Below are 16,119 nucleotides of genomic sequence, written 5' to 3'. Positions count from 1 at the left end.
GAGGAACGAAGAAAGGGATAGAAAAAGTGTGGCGGCTGAGATTGTGAGGAAGAGAAAAAGAGAGGGAGAGAGCGAGAATCTGGGGATGGATAAAGGGAATGAAATAGTAGAGGCGACGGCCAGGTTTTAAGAACAGAAAAGACGCAGCTTTCAGCGAGAGAGAGCAAGGAGGAAGGGAGAGGAATCTGGTGTTTTTTCTGCAAGAAACCAAGAGGGCTTCATTCCGCCATCATCAGTGGTGAATCTCCAACAAAAAAGAGATCACTGTAAGCTATTCTTTCTTTTAAGCTCTAGTTTCTCTTCAGGCGTAGATCCTTTAAGCTTTCAAAGCATGTATTCCGTGACTTTTCTTGTGGAAATTTTAATGTTCTTCATCGTTTATCTTCCCTCTCTTTTTTCATGTTCATCAAGAATCTGTCCTCTCGTTTTGCGAGTTAGAATCTGCTGTGGTTGGCCATTTGTTGCTGATTTCTTTTGTTGAATGTTCAGTGCACGTTCTATCATATTTAGATGGATTATGTTTGTGTTTTTTGATAAAAATGATGCTTTGTTGTTTACGGCTGCAATAGCAGAAATTTTCCAGAATTGCATGGTCCCATCCTAAGTCTTTTGGTTCTGTTAGATGTTGAGTTTTGAGCTGTTGTAAATACTAGAATAAAAAAAGAAACCTGTTGTGTTAGAAGTTTTGGCATTAGGAGTATGCAAATGCAAGCACTCAGTCCTCTTTTTTTTTTACTTGCGAAGCCGAGAAGAAAATGTATAAGGGGGAAAGTTTTGAGCTCTAATCTTTTGTTTCCTGTGATATTTCCCCTGTTGAATTGTGATTTCTTGTTGGTTTCTAGTCGATAAGTGCATGGAATCTGCTGGAGTTTACCTGAATGTGTGTGATTGACCAGCTGCATAATTCGGCTTGGACTCCATTTCCTTTCGGTTTATACTTGGGTAGAGCCAATCTTGGAGAAATGTTGTAGAAAGAATGGTGGCTGGAATTTGCAGAATGTATGAGCTTCTTCGTGTCTTTTTGCATGAGTTTGCTTTTATGTTTTGCTTGTTTGGATGTCAAATTTGTATTGTGTGATTATTTAGTTTGAAGTTTGGATGGACAAATCACTAAGCATTCATTCCCATTTTTTCTCATGATAATCTTTCGGCCTGTAGCTGGAAATTTGCAGAATGCTATTTCAATTTTTGCATGCCGCAAGTTTCTTTATTTTTCATTTTTGCTGCAATCTTTCACAATCTGTTACAGCTCATGAAGTCTGTAGTTTAGGAAGCCATTGCACGGCAGGCTACTAACTCCACGCATAGATGGGTTTCGGCTAAAAAAAATACAGCAGCCTGTTTGTTTGTTTTGTTGATTGCAGAAATTCTCGCTGCATTTTCTCTTGTGCGAGTGCTTGTTTCTTGTTTCATTGATTGGATTCTATCGAATGGGATACAGAGGGTAGTCATCCATCTTTGGTTAATGATGTTGGGAAATGTGTGTGGGTTTGGTAACTAAATGATGAGTTAGTGCGCAATCATTCACTTGAGTGAATTGAGCTGCAATGTTGCAGCAGAAAACTGCAGAAGTAAAGAAGGCTTTAGCCTTCGTTGCATGCATGGAATTTTTCTTTGGCATTGCACTTTGGCCCCCAAGTCTCCCTTTGTTGCACTATGGCCCTATAAACTTTTAATTTCTTTCAATTGGGTCTTTAACTGAATTGCAAATAGACCCCTAACTTTGTTTTGCTTTAATTGTGACCCCGAATCTTTGTGCTGATTATAATTTGACCCCAAAGCTTCGTTAATTTTTGCAATCAAGTCCTTTCTTGTCTTGACTTTCCAAATGTGGGTTGTCTACATGATTTAATTGATTCAATTTCATGATTACTTTTATCTTTTGTGATTATTTCTTGATTAAAGTGGTGCCTTGACCCTTTTATTGTTTTGAAGCTAATATTTCCTTCATTTCATTACCATCGCAAGGGAGGTAACCTCTATTTCCATGGTTTTATTTCTCTATGTGATCCAACGTGCTAAGTGAGAATTGCATGTCTACTTTGTTTTCCTTGCCTTTCCTTAATTCCTTTCATTTATTTCATTTACTTTTGCTTTTATTAAGTTATTCTTTTATGGGGTATGTGTACACCTCTTGGCTTGTAATAGATAGGGCTTGGAGAGCATTTTTATTCACTTTTCCCCTTCCCCATTTGTTTTAGTTAGCCAATGTAATAGGTTCATTAGTGTGATTTGCATGATTACTTGCTATGTGTTCTTGCTTTCTTAGGCCTTGCATCTAGATACTATGCTTATGTGTTATGTGAATTACGTGCTTACATGTCTACTTGCTTTAATTATGCACATTACTTACATATGTGTATGATGGATGCAAATGCACGTAACCGTGGCTAGTCCAATGCTAGTCATGGTTGTCCCCTCGAGCTCTTGCAAGTCCAATGCTTGTGAGAGAGCGTAGATATGGGCTAGTCCAACGCTAGACCTAATAAGGCCCCTTCTCGTTAGTACATACTTGCATGTTTCACTACATTTCATACATTTTTTCTTAGTTTTCTAGCATTTGGCATGATCCTCCAATCCTTTCCCCTTCATTTTAGGCTTTTGCATCCTCATTAATGTGGAATATTAAAAGTAAGGTCTATATAACTAACTCTTCATTCACAACAATGAAGTCTCTTGTTGTACAGCCGTTATTCTGTTCCTTTGTCGCAAATGCAGTGACAACAACAGCTTGTAAATCTTAGTACAAACCAAAAGAGAAGAGGTTAGCTGTGTTTCAATAGCTAAAGAAAATATGAAAATGAATTTATATTTCAATTAGTAAAGCATAGATATAACTTACTCTGAACATTCTCCGTGTCTGCGAACCTAAAAAGGTTTTCAAATTTGGTGAATTCAAAAGTGCATGGTAGCATTGGTGGATTTGGTTCGACATATTCTTCAACTAATGCCTTGTTATGAAGCACCCATGAGAACTGATAGTCACTAACTTTATACTTTGCATCCTATTTTTTGACAGTCCCACCAGTGATATAGTATCGCTTGAATTGTTGAAGCAGATTAGCAAAATAGCGAATGTCATTTCCATAAATGACAGCTGAAACCAGAGTCCCTTGTTCACAGAAAGAACCAAGATGAGCAATATTAACCAAAAGGCTGAAGTAGAACACTCAAGGTAAGAAACATACAACAGCAAGTATGCAGAGGTTTTTTTTTTTAAGAAGGAAGAGGGGGAAGAAAACATATAACAGCAATGTTTGAGTTGCAAGAAGTAAATCACTAAGAATAACCAGAGACATTTATGAAGGAAAATGGTAGAAAAACCAGAACAGAATTTGACAAGAGACTGTTATCAATTAATGGTATCAACAGACTGCCATCCTTTGCCTCAATTTTCTATAAAGGGCAAAAAAGTATTTCAGATACAGGGATATGTAACAGGAGAAATCGCGTGACTCTTTGAAAGAATTGAAGTAGGAAAAATCTAAAACGCTTTCTATATAGATACTTTAGCAGCTATTGGTCACGTTAGTAGCAGGAATTTTTTGAGATTCTTTTCCTTCTTGAAAATTTCAAGAAGTTCTTTGTACTTCGTAAGTCCAGAGGAGTAAAATTGGGAATAGGTAAACTATTATTGCTTACATTTGCTGTGTTTTGCTCTTTTGCTATAAATCATTTCCGTAAGTCTTTTGTATTTTGTTTTAGTCATTGAATGCACGTTGAGGCACTCAAATGCATCCAAGCTGTAACATTTTCAAATCACTATATATGATCTCCCATAGAGAAAGTTATACTGATTAGGCATATATCATTGGTTAATAACAAACCTTGGAATATTATAGGGTAGAATCATGTAAGTTAAATCAGAATTTCACTATAGTCGAGCATTGGTATTTTAAGTTCCAACGGAACAATATTACCCAAGAAACATAAAAAGAAACCAATATTAAAAAGTAATAGGCCTGAAATTAAATTGCACAGAGGATAATTAATAATCTGGACATGTTGATGATTTAGAAAATGTTAAATTTCTAAGATTAGTTTGAGCTTATATTACCTCAGAATCTGTTAACATGAGACGCTGAAATCTAATAGGCGGCGATCCGTTACTGGTTAACACGTGTGATTTCTCCACAACTTGCACAAGCACTGTCCACCTTCTCATCTTGTCATGGACTTCATGCACTGATACACATCTCCTTGCCATTGTTATCTATAATAATAAGAAAGACACATAATCAGTTTGTAAGTTAAAAGAGAGAAATTCTGGAACATTCAGGAAAATTAAAATTAAATCCTAAAACAACATATTTACTTGGCAGCTATGCGAGAAGTTTCAAGAACTTCTCTAAATACAATATTTTTTGTCTGGTCTATTCTAGGCTTGTCAAAAAAGGGAGGTTTAATGAGCACTTTGACTTGAGAAGCAGTTCTTGCTCGCGATAATGCAACATAGAGCTGCCCATGGGAAAACACTGGTTCCTTCAAATAGATACCAACATAATCAAGCGTTTGTCCTTGAGCCTTGTTTATTGTCATGGCAAAGCACAAGCGAATTGGAAACTGAGTCCTTGTATACGGAATAGGATATTGTTCATCAGTCGGAGGTTGTAAGGGAATTCTATGGATGAAGACATCTTTTCCAGCAAAATCTCCTACAGCTATTTGAGCATGAATGACATGTTTGCTCAAACTTTTACAAATTAATCTTGTTCCATTGCAAAGACCCTCAGTAGGGTCGAGGTTTCCAAGCAATATCACAGGAACATCAGGTTTCAAGATTAGTTTATAGGGTGGAAGGCCACTAAGAGATAAGGAGTTTAAAAAATCTTCATATTGAACTTGGTTGTTTGGATTCAAAGCTCGATCGAAACTCAGATATTCTACTGCTGTACCTGGAAATTTATCAATTAAGATATCATTCACTTCATCCACAAAATGATTCTTTGTAGTGAGGATTGCTCGATTTAATGGCAAGGCAGGATTTTCTGATCTATAATGAATGTGGGGATAAACCACATCTATCAGATCCTGAAGTGATGCATTCTGTGAACCGTTGCTAACCAAAATAGAAGAAGGCAGGTGTATGAGACTGTCATCTTCAGCTTGGTCAGCGCCATCACCAACCCTTAATAAGTAATCAGTGAATGAGGGATCAAATCGAGCCCTCATGTTTTGTGTGAGTTCTAATTTTTCAAGAGCTGGCCAGATAGGGGAATTAATCAAAGAAGCAGCAATGGTTTCAGATTGGCTTCCCTTACGAACCACTGGTAAGGTTTGCCTGAAATCACCCCCAAGAACAATTACTTTCCCACCAAAGATCTTATCTGAATTCATAAGATCTCTAAGAAAATCATTTAAAGCTTCAATCACAGATCTCTTGCACATTGGAGCCTCATCCCAAATAATTAATTTGCATTCCTTAATCATACTTGCCAAACTGCTTTGCTTACTAATTTTGCATACTCTACCCTCTGAGGTATCAATTGGTATTTTAAACCGAGAGTGAGCGGTTCTACCTCCAGGTAGTATTGATACAGCGATACCTGATGTGACTGTCGCTAATGCTATATAGCCCTTTGATCTAATATCAGCTAACAACGCTCTATAAAGAAAAGATTTTCTAGTTCCACCAGGGCCATCAACAAAAAATGCACGACTCTTATTTTCATAAACTCTTTTAGATATAACTTCAAATGCATGCCTTTGGTTCTGATTAAGCAAAGAAATCGCATTTAAGTCCTCTTCAAGAACTTTTATGTTTTTTTCAGCCAATACATCTCTTGTTTGGTTCTTTACATCTGAGAATGAGAAATTATTAGGAAGTAAGCCAAATGAAGCTATATTTTTTTTCCATTGACTGTAGAAACCCATTTATTTGCTCTAAAACTTTTCGTTTGATTTCTCTAGGAGACAAATCAGTATTTCTCATGAAATCTTCGGACATGACAGTCTCAAATTTTGTCCATAGCTGTTTGGGGTCATTAGGATAGGAATAAACTAATAGCGTAGCAAAAAGTCGTCTCATTTCATAAGGCATATGAAAAAGAGACGCTTCTTGTAGACAAATTTCCTGGCTATTATCATCCTCAAGGATAGAGGTGTCACAATGGGTGACTTGGACGGGTTTGGGTTGGGTAAAATGGGTAATGGGTATAAGTGAGTCAACCCATTTATACCCATTTAATTAGATGGGTATAAATGGGTAAGTCAAAAATGAATTGGGTAACCCAATTACCCATTTATAACCCATTTATTTTAATTTTTTGTAAATTCATTTAAATTCATTTTTGCAAACTAAGTTATCAATTTATACCACTCTTTGTACCCATCATTAGTTTTAAATATTTACTTATAATATTCAATAAGCCTAATTACCAAATTTTTTTCATTTATACTCTATTTCACAAAATTACATATTATTTAATAATTGAATAATAAGAATATAAAAATTTGAACTAAGTACTATAAAAGTTAATATAAAAATTTAATCCAAAAATTTTTAACCCCTAACATTTTTTTCATATATAAATTTAAAATTTCATTTTAGAAAGATAAGAAAAGATGCTCAAATTTATCATAAATTGGTAATACCGAAAAATGAGCAAGTTAACAAACTAAGAGAAAACAAAATAATAAAATAAAACCAACAAATAATAATAATAATGAAACAAAAGTAGTTAATATCATGACAAAATGAAAATTTTGAAAAAAAAAATGGGTAGGGGAAAAGAAGAGATTTAGGGGAAGAGAATTTTAAATGGATTAATTGGGTTTGATGAGTTACCCAATAATACCCATTTATTAAATGGATATTATTGGGTAACCCATTTATACCCATATACAAAAATTTAAGATACCCATACCCATCTATTCATGGGCGGGTATGGGTAAATTTATTTAAGTGGGTTGATTTGCCACCTCTACTCAAGGAGGCCACGCAAGAGAGCTGCCTCATGAAAGGTGGTAACTTGCACTCCATTGTGAGTCATTAAGTCTTCAAAAGACTTTGGAGCACGGACTTTAGACAAAAGAAGTCTAAGGTAATATCTTTCTCCCTCAGATGGATGAGCTATATTTATTCGGTCTATAGAATCTCCCTTATCTCTAATTTTCCAGCGTTTTTCATCAGCTAACCACACAAAATGGTCTGGAAATTGAGCATATGTGCAATTTAGTTCTTGTGCAACTGAATCCATTCTATTCATATAGAAAAATTCAGTCAACGTTGTCTTCCTATTTCTTGGGTTTTTCACTATGTTATTTAAATTTTCATGCTTCTTGAAGTGAATTGGCTGAAAATTTGGAAGATGCAATTGTAGGTGAATGATAGCTGGTTTAATCTCGTCTATGGAAAATCGAAATAGTCTCCAAACAGCCTCAGGCGGCGAAACCCACCGAGCTGCCTGATATTGCTGAATTTCATCAATCTGATTGGTTGGATTATCAGAATTGATATGGAAACTGATTCGATCATGCCCTTTGCAGATATACTTGTAAATATATTTGACAGCCTGAATTGTTGAACAGATCTCAACATTAATGTGGCAATTGAACTTAGCAAGTAAATATGCATTATGAGGAACGATCCATCTATTATCAAGCTTTTGTTTTCTGACTTTAATTTTAACACCATTGTTTCTTCTTCAATATTTTGGATAGGAATCTAGTGTCTGAATTGTTTGCTCAGAAAACTCTTTTGGATAAGAATTTTTGCAACAGCCATGCTTAGTCATGCAAACATTTGATGGGTTCAACACACCACAAGGGCCATGCATCATGTGTTTTTTAACCATTCTGTACAGGTGCGGATATTTTGTTTTATCTGGAATTTCTGCACTGACAATTTTATCATATTCATCAGGGATGAACATTTTGTGCTGAGGCTTTAAGATTAAAAGAAAATGAATATCTGGCAGGCCTCTTTTTTGAAATTCTATCACATATGTATAGGTTGCTACTTCTCTGAAAATATTTTTCTTCAAAAGTTCATTCTTTAATTCTTCTAGTTTAGCACGAAAGACCCTTACAACCAAATCTGGTCGATTTTGGGCTTCTTCTGTCGGCAGTAAATGTTCTTTTATTTCCGGCCAATTGGGATTGCAAGTCATGGTCAAGAATATATCCGGCTTGCCAAATTTTTGGACCAAAGTCATTGCATCTATGTATTTTCTTCTCATATTTCTTGGTCCTCCAATAAAGCTAGCTGGTAAAAATACTCTTTGACCGACATTTGCTGCCCGGACTTCACCAGTACCTATTGAGTCTACTATACCTTGTAAGAACTCTTTTCTAAATTCTTCTTGCTGGGTTCTCAAATAATCTAATCTTTGTGATTCAAGTTTAACATACATATCAACAACATATTGCTGAAATAGCCTACCAAAGTGCAATAAGAAAGATTCATCATCATTTCTCATTTGCAATTTATAGGCATAGTATTCACGGATGGAAACGAAATCAGGATCGCCGTCTATTCCTGCCATTACTGGTTGAAGGAATTTAGAAAAAAGGTTAATGAGGCTGGCATGTTAAAATTAATAGAATACAGGTGGAATAGATTTATTCTACTTCCAGTCTTGTTCCATTGGTATTAACTCTTCAGCAGTAGAAGCATTCATTAGAGAAATAGAAATTTGAGCATCCCTTTTCCTAGTCTTTTTTTTGTGCACCTTTTTCCCGTGTTTTTTAATCCCTTGATGCCAACCAGATTCACCAAAAGGAAGCAAAAGAGGGTACTGAAGAGGGTCATAACAGCCATAGTAATATTGGATATTGTGTGAATGGCCACCATGGGTGTACACTCGAATATCTCGACGGCTTGTTTCTCCATTTTCTTTTCCTTCTACCCATAAAGCAGCAACTTGGGACACTGTAGGCTTATTGAATACTCTTTGGTCTAAACCAGGATGTGTTCGTAAAACAATGCGATAAGTATCAAGGTTATGAACCTCTCTCAAGCCGCGAAAGAATCTAGCATAGGGATTTTGCTGCATGAGATTCATGGTTTTTTGGAGAATACTCTCAGTTAATCTTGGGTAGGCATCTAATCGATTTGCTAATTCATTTTCACTATCATGAAAATAGAATTGCAAATTTTTTGAGGTCTCTAAATCATTGATGAAATGATAGACCTGACCTTGCACTTTAAAAGTATAAATGCCTTTATTTCTCTTAGCCAAATTTTTATCACATTTTACTCCAAAGGAAGTGAAAGCAAATGTGTTATTAATTGTTCTAATACAGGTCCTAAACAGTTGAGCTTCCTCAGATGATGACATAAGAAGTTCTTTTAGAACAGTTGGGATTGAATTGCTAGCTAAAATAACATCCCCATTAGAACAACAAAAATTTGCTGTTTCATGAGCAAATTTTTTTGCACTACGATGGGGACAGTTGCGTTGGCGAGGAAGCAAATCAGCAGCAGTAGGAATGTGATTCAAGACCTCTCGACCTATTTTTGGCGTTCTTGCTATAATCGACAAGGAAAAGATATCTAGTTATTCATTTTGTGTAATGCAGGGAAGTAGAAATTAAAAAACTGAAGCTAGTAAGACATTAAAAAGTTTACAAAACCTGCACGCTTTCTCTTAGGCTTTACTTGGTTTGATTGGAGTATGGCTCTATCTATTCCTTCAGTGTTTGCTACCAAAACTAGATAGAATATGGTATAAGTTAAACAAAAGCGCTAAGGGGTGTAGTAGGTTAAAAGTCTATATTTATGGGAAAGGTTTATCTAAGGTTAAAGTTTTTTCATGGTACACTAAAGGGCTGGAAAACACTGTTTGTAAAAGGATGATCATTCCAGTAGCCAAGTGAATTGTTCTAAATGTGAAAAGGTCACGACAAATGTATAAAATTAATTTTATAGTTTATAGAATGATAAGTTAGAGTAATTGATTTAATTCTAAGATTGAAGGCATAGGAAGCTGGAATTTATAAAAAAGGCTTTAAAAGACAAAACGAGTTTAAAATAAAATCACATAATATTTTTAATGTTACAGACCTATTTTGGTTGACAGTGAATAGAAGGCATATACTTTTACAAAAGCTTAAAATGGTTAACTTGGAAAATATGGCGAAATTAGTGAAAATAATGATATGAAAAAAATACTGGTACGAAACTGTATGAGCTGGTTTGACTTTAATAGCATATTAGTGGAGGGGATTAAGGCAAGCACATGTGGATTCATATTGAATTGATTCTGATTGCACAGTATCCACTGCAGGGATGGCAACAATTGAAGGAAGAGGAAGTTGAGGTTTGGCAGGCGAACTTTTAGATGTCTTTTTTTCTTGGCACCTTTTATGTTTTAGTATCACAGATCTTTGCCTTCTATTATTTGCTGCAACAGGATTTTTTGTTGCCAAGAGTTCAGGTGGCGCATTGACAATTGAATGCACCATATTTGAACTTGCAAACAGCAAAGTAGCTGGGTTCACAGGATGAGGCATACCAGATTCAATAGGGCGAGTCACAAACCTAGAGCAGCTAGCATTTTCAGCTTCTATTTGCTCAGTTTCATGCATACAATGCATCTGAGATATATCAGGTTCTAAAGTAAGATGATCCTCTTTGTTATAGGCTATACTGGAAGGCTCAAGTGGTGCAAATAGAAATGACATATTCATGGATGCTTCTGTGTCATTTGAATTGGTTGGTAGGATAGAATGGACGTTCGGGCGTCTAAGAAAAAATGGCTGATGTGATTCCAGAGATATGGAGTGAAGCAAGCCATCTCTTTGGGATTTTTTGCTTCTATATCCCATATTTTTTTGGCTTCCATTATTTCTTATAGCAAGAAATTGATTTTGTAGAAATGGAAGTGATCTACTCATAGATAGTTGGCTGTTATTTGGCCCTATAGGAAGCAAGTGAGGAACATTAATTACATTTGAGGGTCCCGAGCCACAAAGTCGCGACAGCTTATCTAACCGTTTTTGCCTCCATCTTTGAATAGCTTGTTTTCTATAACTAACTTTATCCATATTTTTGAGTCACCTCAAACGGAGGAATACTAATAGCATTCTCAAAAGCCTCGTTTGTGACACAATATATAAGAAAAGAAGGATGCTAGTCCATCAAGGCAGACATGATAAAATAGCTAATGGAACTTCTCTAATGTAATGACTGACTATCAGATATCTCGATCACAATTTAGTCAATCATATAATTGCTCTATATTATACGGTTGTTTATATACTCTTACGCAAACAATATTAGACAATCAAATAAACAGAAAGCAACTACAGAATAAATGTAAAACCAACTGGACATACGACTGAGTAGAGGTTAAAGGAATTGAGCATATAGAGCCACCAAAGTCTAATAGCAAAAGCATAAAAAAACATGAACTAAGGAGACAATACAGCTAACAACAGGATTTTTTGTGTAAAAGTCAGGCTGAAGCATTAGGCATACCTGGTAACAGCAACGATAAATCAGATAGGGAAATGCAAAAAGCTTTGCGCCTAGGATGAGGTGTAGATTACCAAGCAACAAAACACAGGGAAAAAGAAATATCAGGGAAAGAGCATAGACAAAAGGGGGCAAAGAAAAATAGTAAATGATAATGCTTGCATTAGTTTGCTATATGAGCTGTTGAGCTATACAGTTGTAATCAGTTAACGGTAACAAAAGTTTTCAAGTTTACATATTACCCTTCCATGATTCACAAAGAAATTGAAGTTTCCATTCCAAAATTACTTGTACAATCAGTTTAGATACATTAAGATGTTCCAAGTATGGGTTATAAGTTCATGATGTCTGGGAATTGGGATTAACATCCATTACTGTCATTTATTTAAATTGCCGATAAAATGATAATTGTCCATGCCCCATATTAAGTGGTAATTCTAGAGAGGGGAAAAAAGATAAGTTACTAAAGAAATATGGAAAATAAGAACAGAAAACAAATACAGAGCAGCTTCAAAGTTAGAGAAGGTATCAATTAATGAAGTCCAGTTATAAAGATAAGAAAATGCACTCTACTCTCCAAGGCACAGAAGCAAGTTTGAAAAGGACATTAAAGTATGTTCATTACACCAAAGGAGATCAAAATCAGAAATGAGTATTGTAGCTTTATGACCTTAAGAAATCCATTTAGTCCACAAAGACAAGATCGACTCCCATAAGCGGCACTTTCACCTTTGTCAAATACATGAATGATTAAAAGCAGCCAACTCCTCAATGCAAGAACTACATCCTACTGCAATTTGTTTTCTTCCCGATTCAACTCGAATGGTAGCCAAATTAATGCTATTAGGGGACCCAATGATACATCTAGATAAGATTAACATATATATTTACACATACTTCTGCAATTTCAAGCCAAAAAAATAGAGTGTATATACTTGGGATAAAACAGGCACAATAACCTAAGATGTTCAACTGATAGGCATTTAAATGAGTGAATGAGCTTTGAGTAAAAAGACTACAATGAATAACAGACGAAGAATGGTCTACATACAATATCCTTAAAAAATAACCATTGAGCTTTTCATTGCTCCATACAAGTCTAGCCTAAACGAAACAGCAAATAAGGAACACACTAAGTAAGCAATTAGAAACAAGAAGTACAAAGTCTTAAGCTGCTTAACCAATAGGCATTTAGATCACTAAAAAAGGCTGGCCAATTTAATGTTATCTTAAAAATACATAAGCACTCCCATTCCTCATTTAGAACAACAACAGGTCACATATAGCAGACATGTATATTGTAAGAAAAACTAACTTAGAGTCTGTATAGCTTCATTGTGATTAAAGACCAAAGCATCAGTACCAGGAGGTTGGAAATGACTATGGTGCATAAAATCTGTTATTGATGTCCATCACTACAATCTTTTTTCTAGTGTGTATATAGAAATTTGACTATTTGATAGAACACTCATTATATGCAAACCAATAGGACAGCTCAGTTACTTAGAATAACATCAGCAAATGGGTGAACAGCTTTTAATTCTGAGCAATAATTTGTTATTTAGTCTATTCTAGGCATGAGATACCTACCAAAAAAAAATCTAAGCTTGAGATAATCAAGCTGTCATAGACATAATGAATGCCTGTTGTCTAATATGACTTGACATTTTCAAGAGCTTTTGCTTACTTTAACTACTTTAAGATCATACATTAGAGTCAAGTTGAAATCTTAGCTAAAATTTTAATGGCAGATTAATGTTTGCGTTGAAGCTTTGGGTCAAACTGTGAAAATGATTCCAGGAAGAGAAGCTATTGATTTTCCATAGAAAGTCTGAAATACTGCATTTATTTGTGTTGAAATATATAGGAGGCAAATGGAGAATTTTAAAGTTGAAAAACCTAATAAAATCATCAGAAAATGTTAGTGTATGATGGAGCAGTTAACCCTATCGAATATTAGTAGTGAAAATGAAGTCAAGATTCAAAAATGATATCCAGAAAAGCTAAAAATTCAAGAGTCTAATAAGAAGGCGACAACATTGTACCAAACAACATAAGCAAGAAAGACACAAGGCCATTTTATGTTTGACAGTTTACATGGAACGTGGATACGCATATTTTCAACTTGATAATTGAGTAGCAATACTTTTTTATTGTGTTTGCACAAAAACAGTTTTATGCAAAAAATTTAAAAATAGTTAAGAGGCATAAAAATTTAAAAATAGTTTTAGAAAAAGACCACAGTAGATCATATCAACTATCCGCAAAGCACCAAGCAAGTTTTATTGATTTCCAATTTTTGGGCAAAACTAATTAAAATATAATTATATACTACAAAAAAGAATAAAATTGAATGATTACCATGATAATGAACATTTGCGATAAATTCAGAATTTTCTCATTGTATTTATAGAATCGGAATTCATCAGGAAAAATTTGAAAGCTTGCAAGGTTTCATCTAGTGTATTGAAAATAATTAAAATGTGTCTTTTCTATTCTTTAGTTCCTACAAAAATATAAGCAGAGTAATTGACTCTTGAAGCTCAGTTACTTTTTCAAGTTTGTCCATCCGTATGTACTTCTTTTGAATGTTATTAAATTTCAAATATTGTTAATATTGAACTTGTTACAGAAGGCTATGGTAATGACAAGTACAATAGTGCTTAGGATAGAAAAGTTATGATTTCTAGACTACATTAAATAACTTTGGACACAATATTATGCTGAAATAACTATTGTTAAGCAACAATATGAGATTTACTTCACCCATCAATTTCTCCTGTACACAGGGTTACCCAAGCAAGGGGTTCAACCTGATGTCCTTTGTGTTGATTTATAGCATGCATATGCGCTTCACAAGGGAAATAGTGAACTTGGTCCGTCAACCTTTAAAGCTGGCCAGATTGAATTAATTGGAACTTCAATCTTTAAAGCTGGCCAGATTGAATTAACTACGTTACAGTTTAAGGCCAGAATATGATAAAGATAGCATACAATCAACTATTCCACACACCCTATAATGCATCCTTTACAACCCAATATTCATCGTTAAAACTATTACCCAGCAATATTTTTGTAAGCCCATGTCTATAAGAAAGATTTTTAATCAAATATTTCAAATTAACAAAATCACCTGCTCAAATAAGCAATCGTTTGTTTCATAAAGGATGACACAAAACAAATAGCACCAATAAACTTAAAATAAATGAAGCAGAAACTGAAGAAAAACTACTAAAAAGAAAAGGGAAAGGTGAAATTTCACTTATGAAAATATAGGCACTTCAATAAAGAAAAGCTGTTGATAGATTGAAGGAAGACAACAAACTGACCTTCAAGTTAAAAGATTCCTCGAAGGAACCGCAGCAAAAGGAACCTATGAATTGAAACATATCTGTATATTAGAATTTATTAATCTGCGAACTATTCATAAGAGGAAAATTTGGCAAAAAAAAAGGGGAGTTTTTTTCTCACCAGAGAGACTCCAAAGAACAAGGCGTAAAGGCTCGAAGGCTTTTTCTTGCAGTTCACAAGGCAGAGAAGGCAGTACGATGCACTGATAAATACGTCCATCCCATTTTTTTTGATTTCGTAAGCCACTGGAAAAGGTACAGGCTAAGTGAATAGGAACCCTATTTCTCATCATAACTGGAATAAGGGAAAAATCACATCCAAGCAGACATTTCTAATCGTAATCATACGGATGATGAAGGTTGAATAGAAAGCATAATTTGGGCAGAAAATTGAATGCCAAAGCTGATCAGAATAGAATGGCATACCTAACAAAAAGTTCCCCATTTCACTCCTTTGAAGTACAATTATCATGTGAGGCTCCAACAATTCAGCAACATGAGGCGAAATTGATACAGAAACGGGTTAATTGGATATTTGAGAAAGAGGGAAAAACGGCTAGTGTAAGCAAAGTAGTTAACCTGCGCCCAATTCTTCTGCTCTGAAGTACAAAGACCATGTGAATGATCAGCAAATCAAGCGCCTGCAGGAGTAGCAACTGACCTGCTGGCTTAAAGAAGGAAGTCACAAAACCCATCGCCCAAATCATGGAAAATCCAAACTTTTTACATGTCTGAAGAGGGTTGTTGACCTGTTGGGTTTGGTAGCACAGGCGGCTGGAATTGGGCTTACTCAGGATAGATGTGCCGAATTTGTGCTCAGAATAGCCGTGTGGTAGAGAAAAGGGAGGAAAAGGGTTCAACAGCAATTTGGGAAAGAGACAGTGCAATGGCAAAAGAAGGAAAAGGAATAGAAGGCTTGAAGAGGGGTGTTGACCTGCTGGGTTTGGTAGCATAGCCGGTTGGGATTGGACTTGCTCAGAATAGGTGTGCTGAATTTTGCTCAGAATAGGCGCGTGGTAGAGAGAGCAGGAAAAGGCTTCAATGCAATTTGAGGGAAAAACGGTGCAATGGCAAAAGTGGCAAAAGAAGGAAAAGAAATAGAAGGCTTCGGTTTACCTTGCCACTTGTCAGATAATTAAGTAGCCATGTGGCAAGAGGAAATGAAAGCACTAAATCTGGCTCTTTTCTTATATACAAGGTAGATTAGTAAAAAAAACATAACCAATAATTATTACTACTTACTTTGTATAATAAATTGCATTAATTGAAGTTTAATTGATGCTTATAATTATATGGGCAAAATGCCTCAGTGACCCTCCAACTATTACGAAATTCAACTTTTGGCTCTTG

General features: G+C 35.2%; 1 protein-coding gene across 8 annotated transcripts; it reads right to left on the bottom strand.

Annotated features, from left to right (window-relative positions):
* Nucleotides 1–2,466: 2,466 nt before the first annotated feature.
* LOC140006074 (uncharacterized) lies at nt 2,467–15,840 on the bottom strand. Of its 8 annotated transcripts, none has more exons than XM_072047718.1 (8): nt 15,519–15,840; nt 15,349–15,430; nt 15,196–15,221; nt 14,891–15,064; nt 14,749–14,810; nt 4,058–4,213; nt 2,843–3,112; nt 2,467–2,739 (listed from the first exon to the last, which is right to left on the bottom strand). In XM_072047718.1, exons 2-7 carry the CDS (start codon nt 15,384–15,386, stop codon nt 2,945–2,947), a joined length of 624 nt encoding a protein of 207 aa, XP_071903819.1. In that variant the 5' UTR covers nt 15,387–15,430; nt 15,519–15,840; the 3' UTR covers nt 2,467–2,739; nt 2,843–2,944. The 8 variants fall into 8 exon arrangements, 5 of the variants coding, with proteins under 5 accessions (XP_071903819.1, XP_071903815.1, XP_071903817.1 ...); XR_011813666.1 differs by adding an exon at nt 11,423–11,472 and having other exon boundaries at nt 2,633–2,739; nt 14,749–14,792; nt 14,891–15,015; nt 15,349–15,840; XM_072047714.1 differs by having other exon boundaries at nt 15,349–15,840.
* Between the last annotated feature and the right edge of the window lie 279 nt (nt 15,841–16,119).

This window comes from Coffea arabica, chromosome 4e (assembly GCF_036785885.1).
Source record: "Coffea arabica cultivar ET-39 chromosome 4e, Coffea Arabica ET-39 HiFi, whole genome shotgun sequence".
In the NCBI taxonomy this organism is placed as follows: Eukaryota; Viridiplantae; Streptophyta; class Magnoliopsida; order Gentianales; family Rubiaceae; genus Coffea; species Coffea arabica.
The sequence above is the reverse complement of the archived record's forward strand: the minus strand, read 5'-3'. Positions and strand labels throughout refer to the sequence as shown.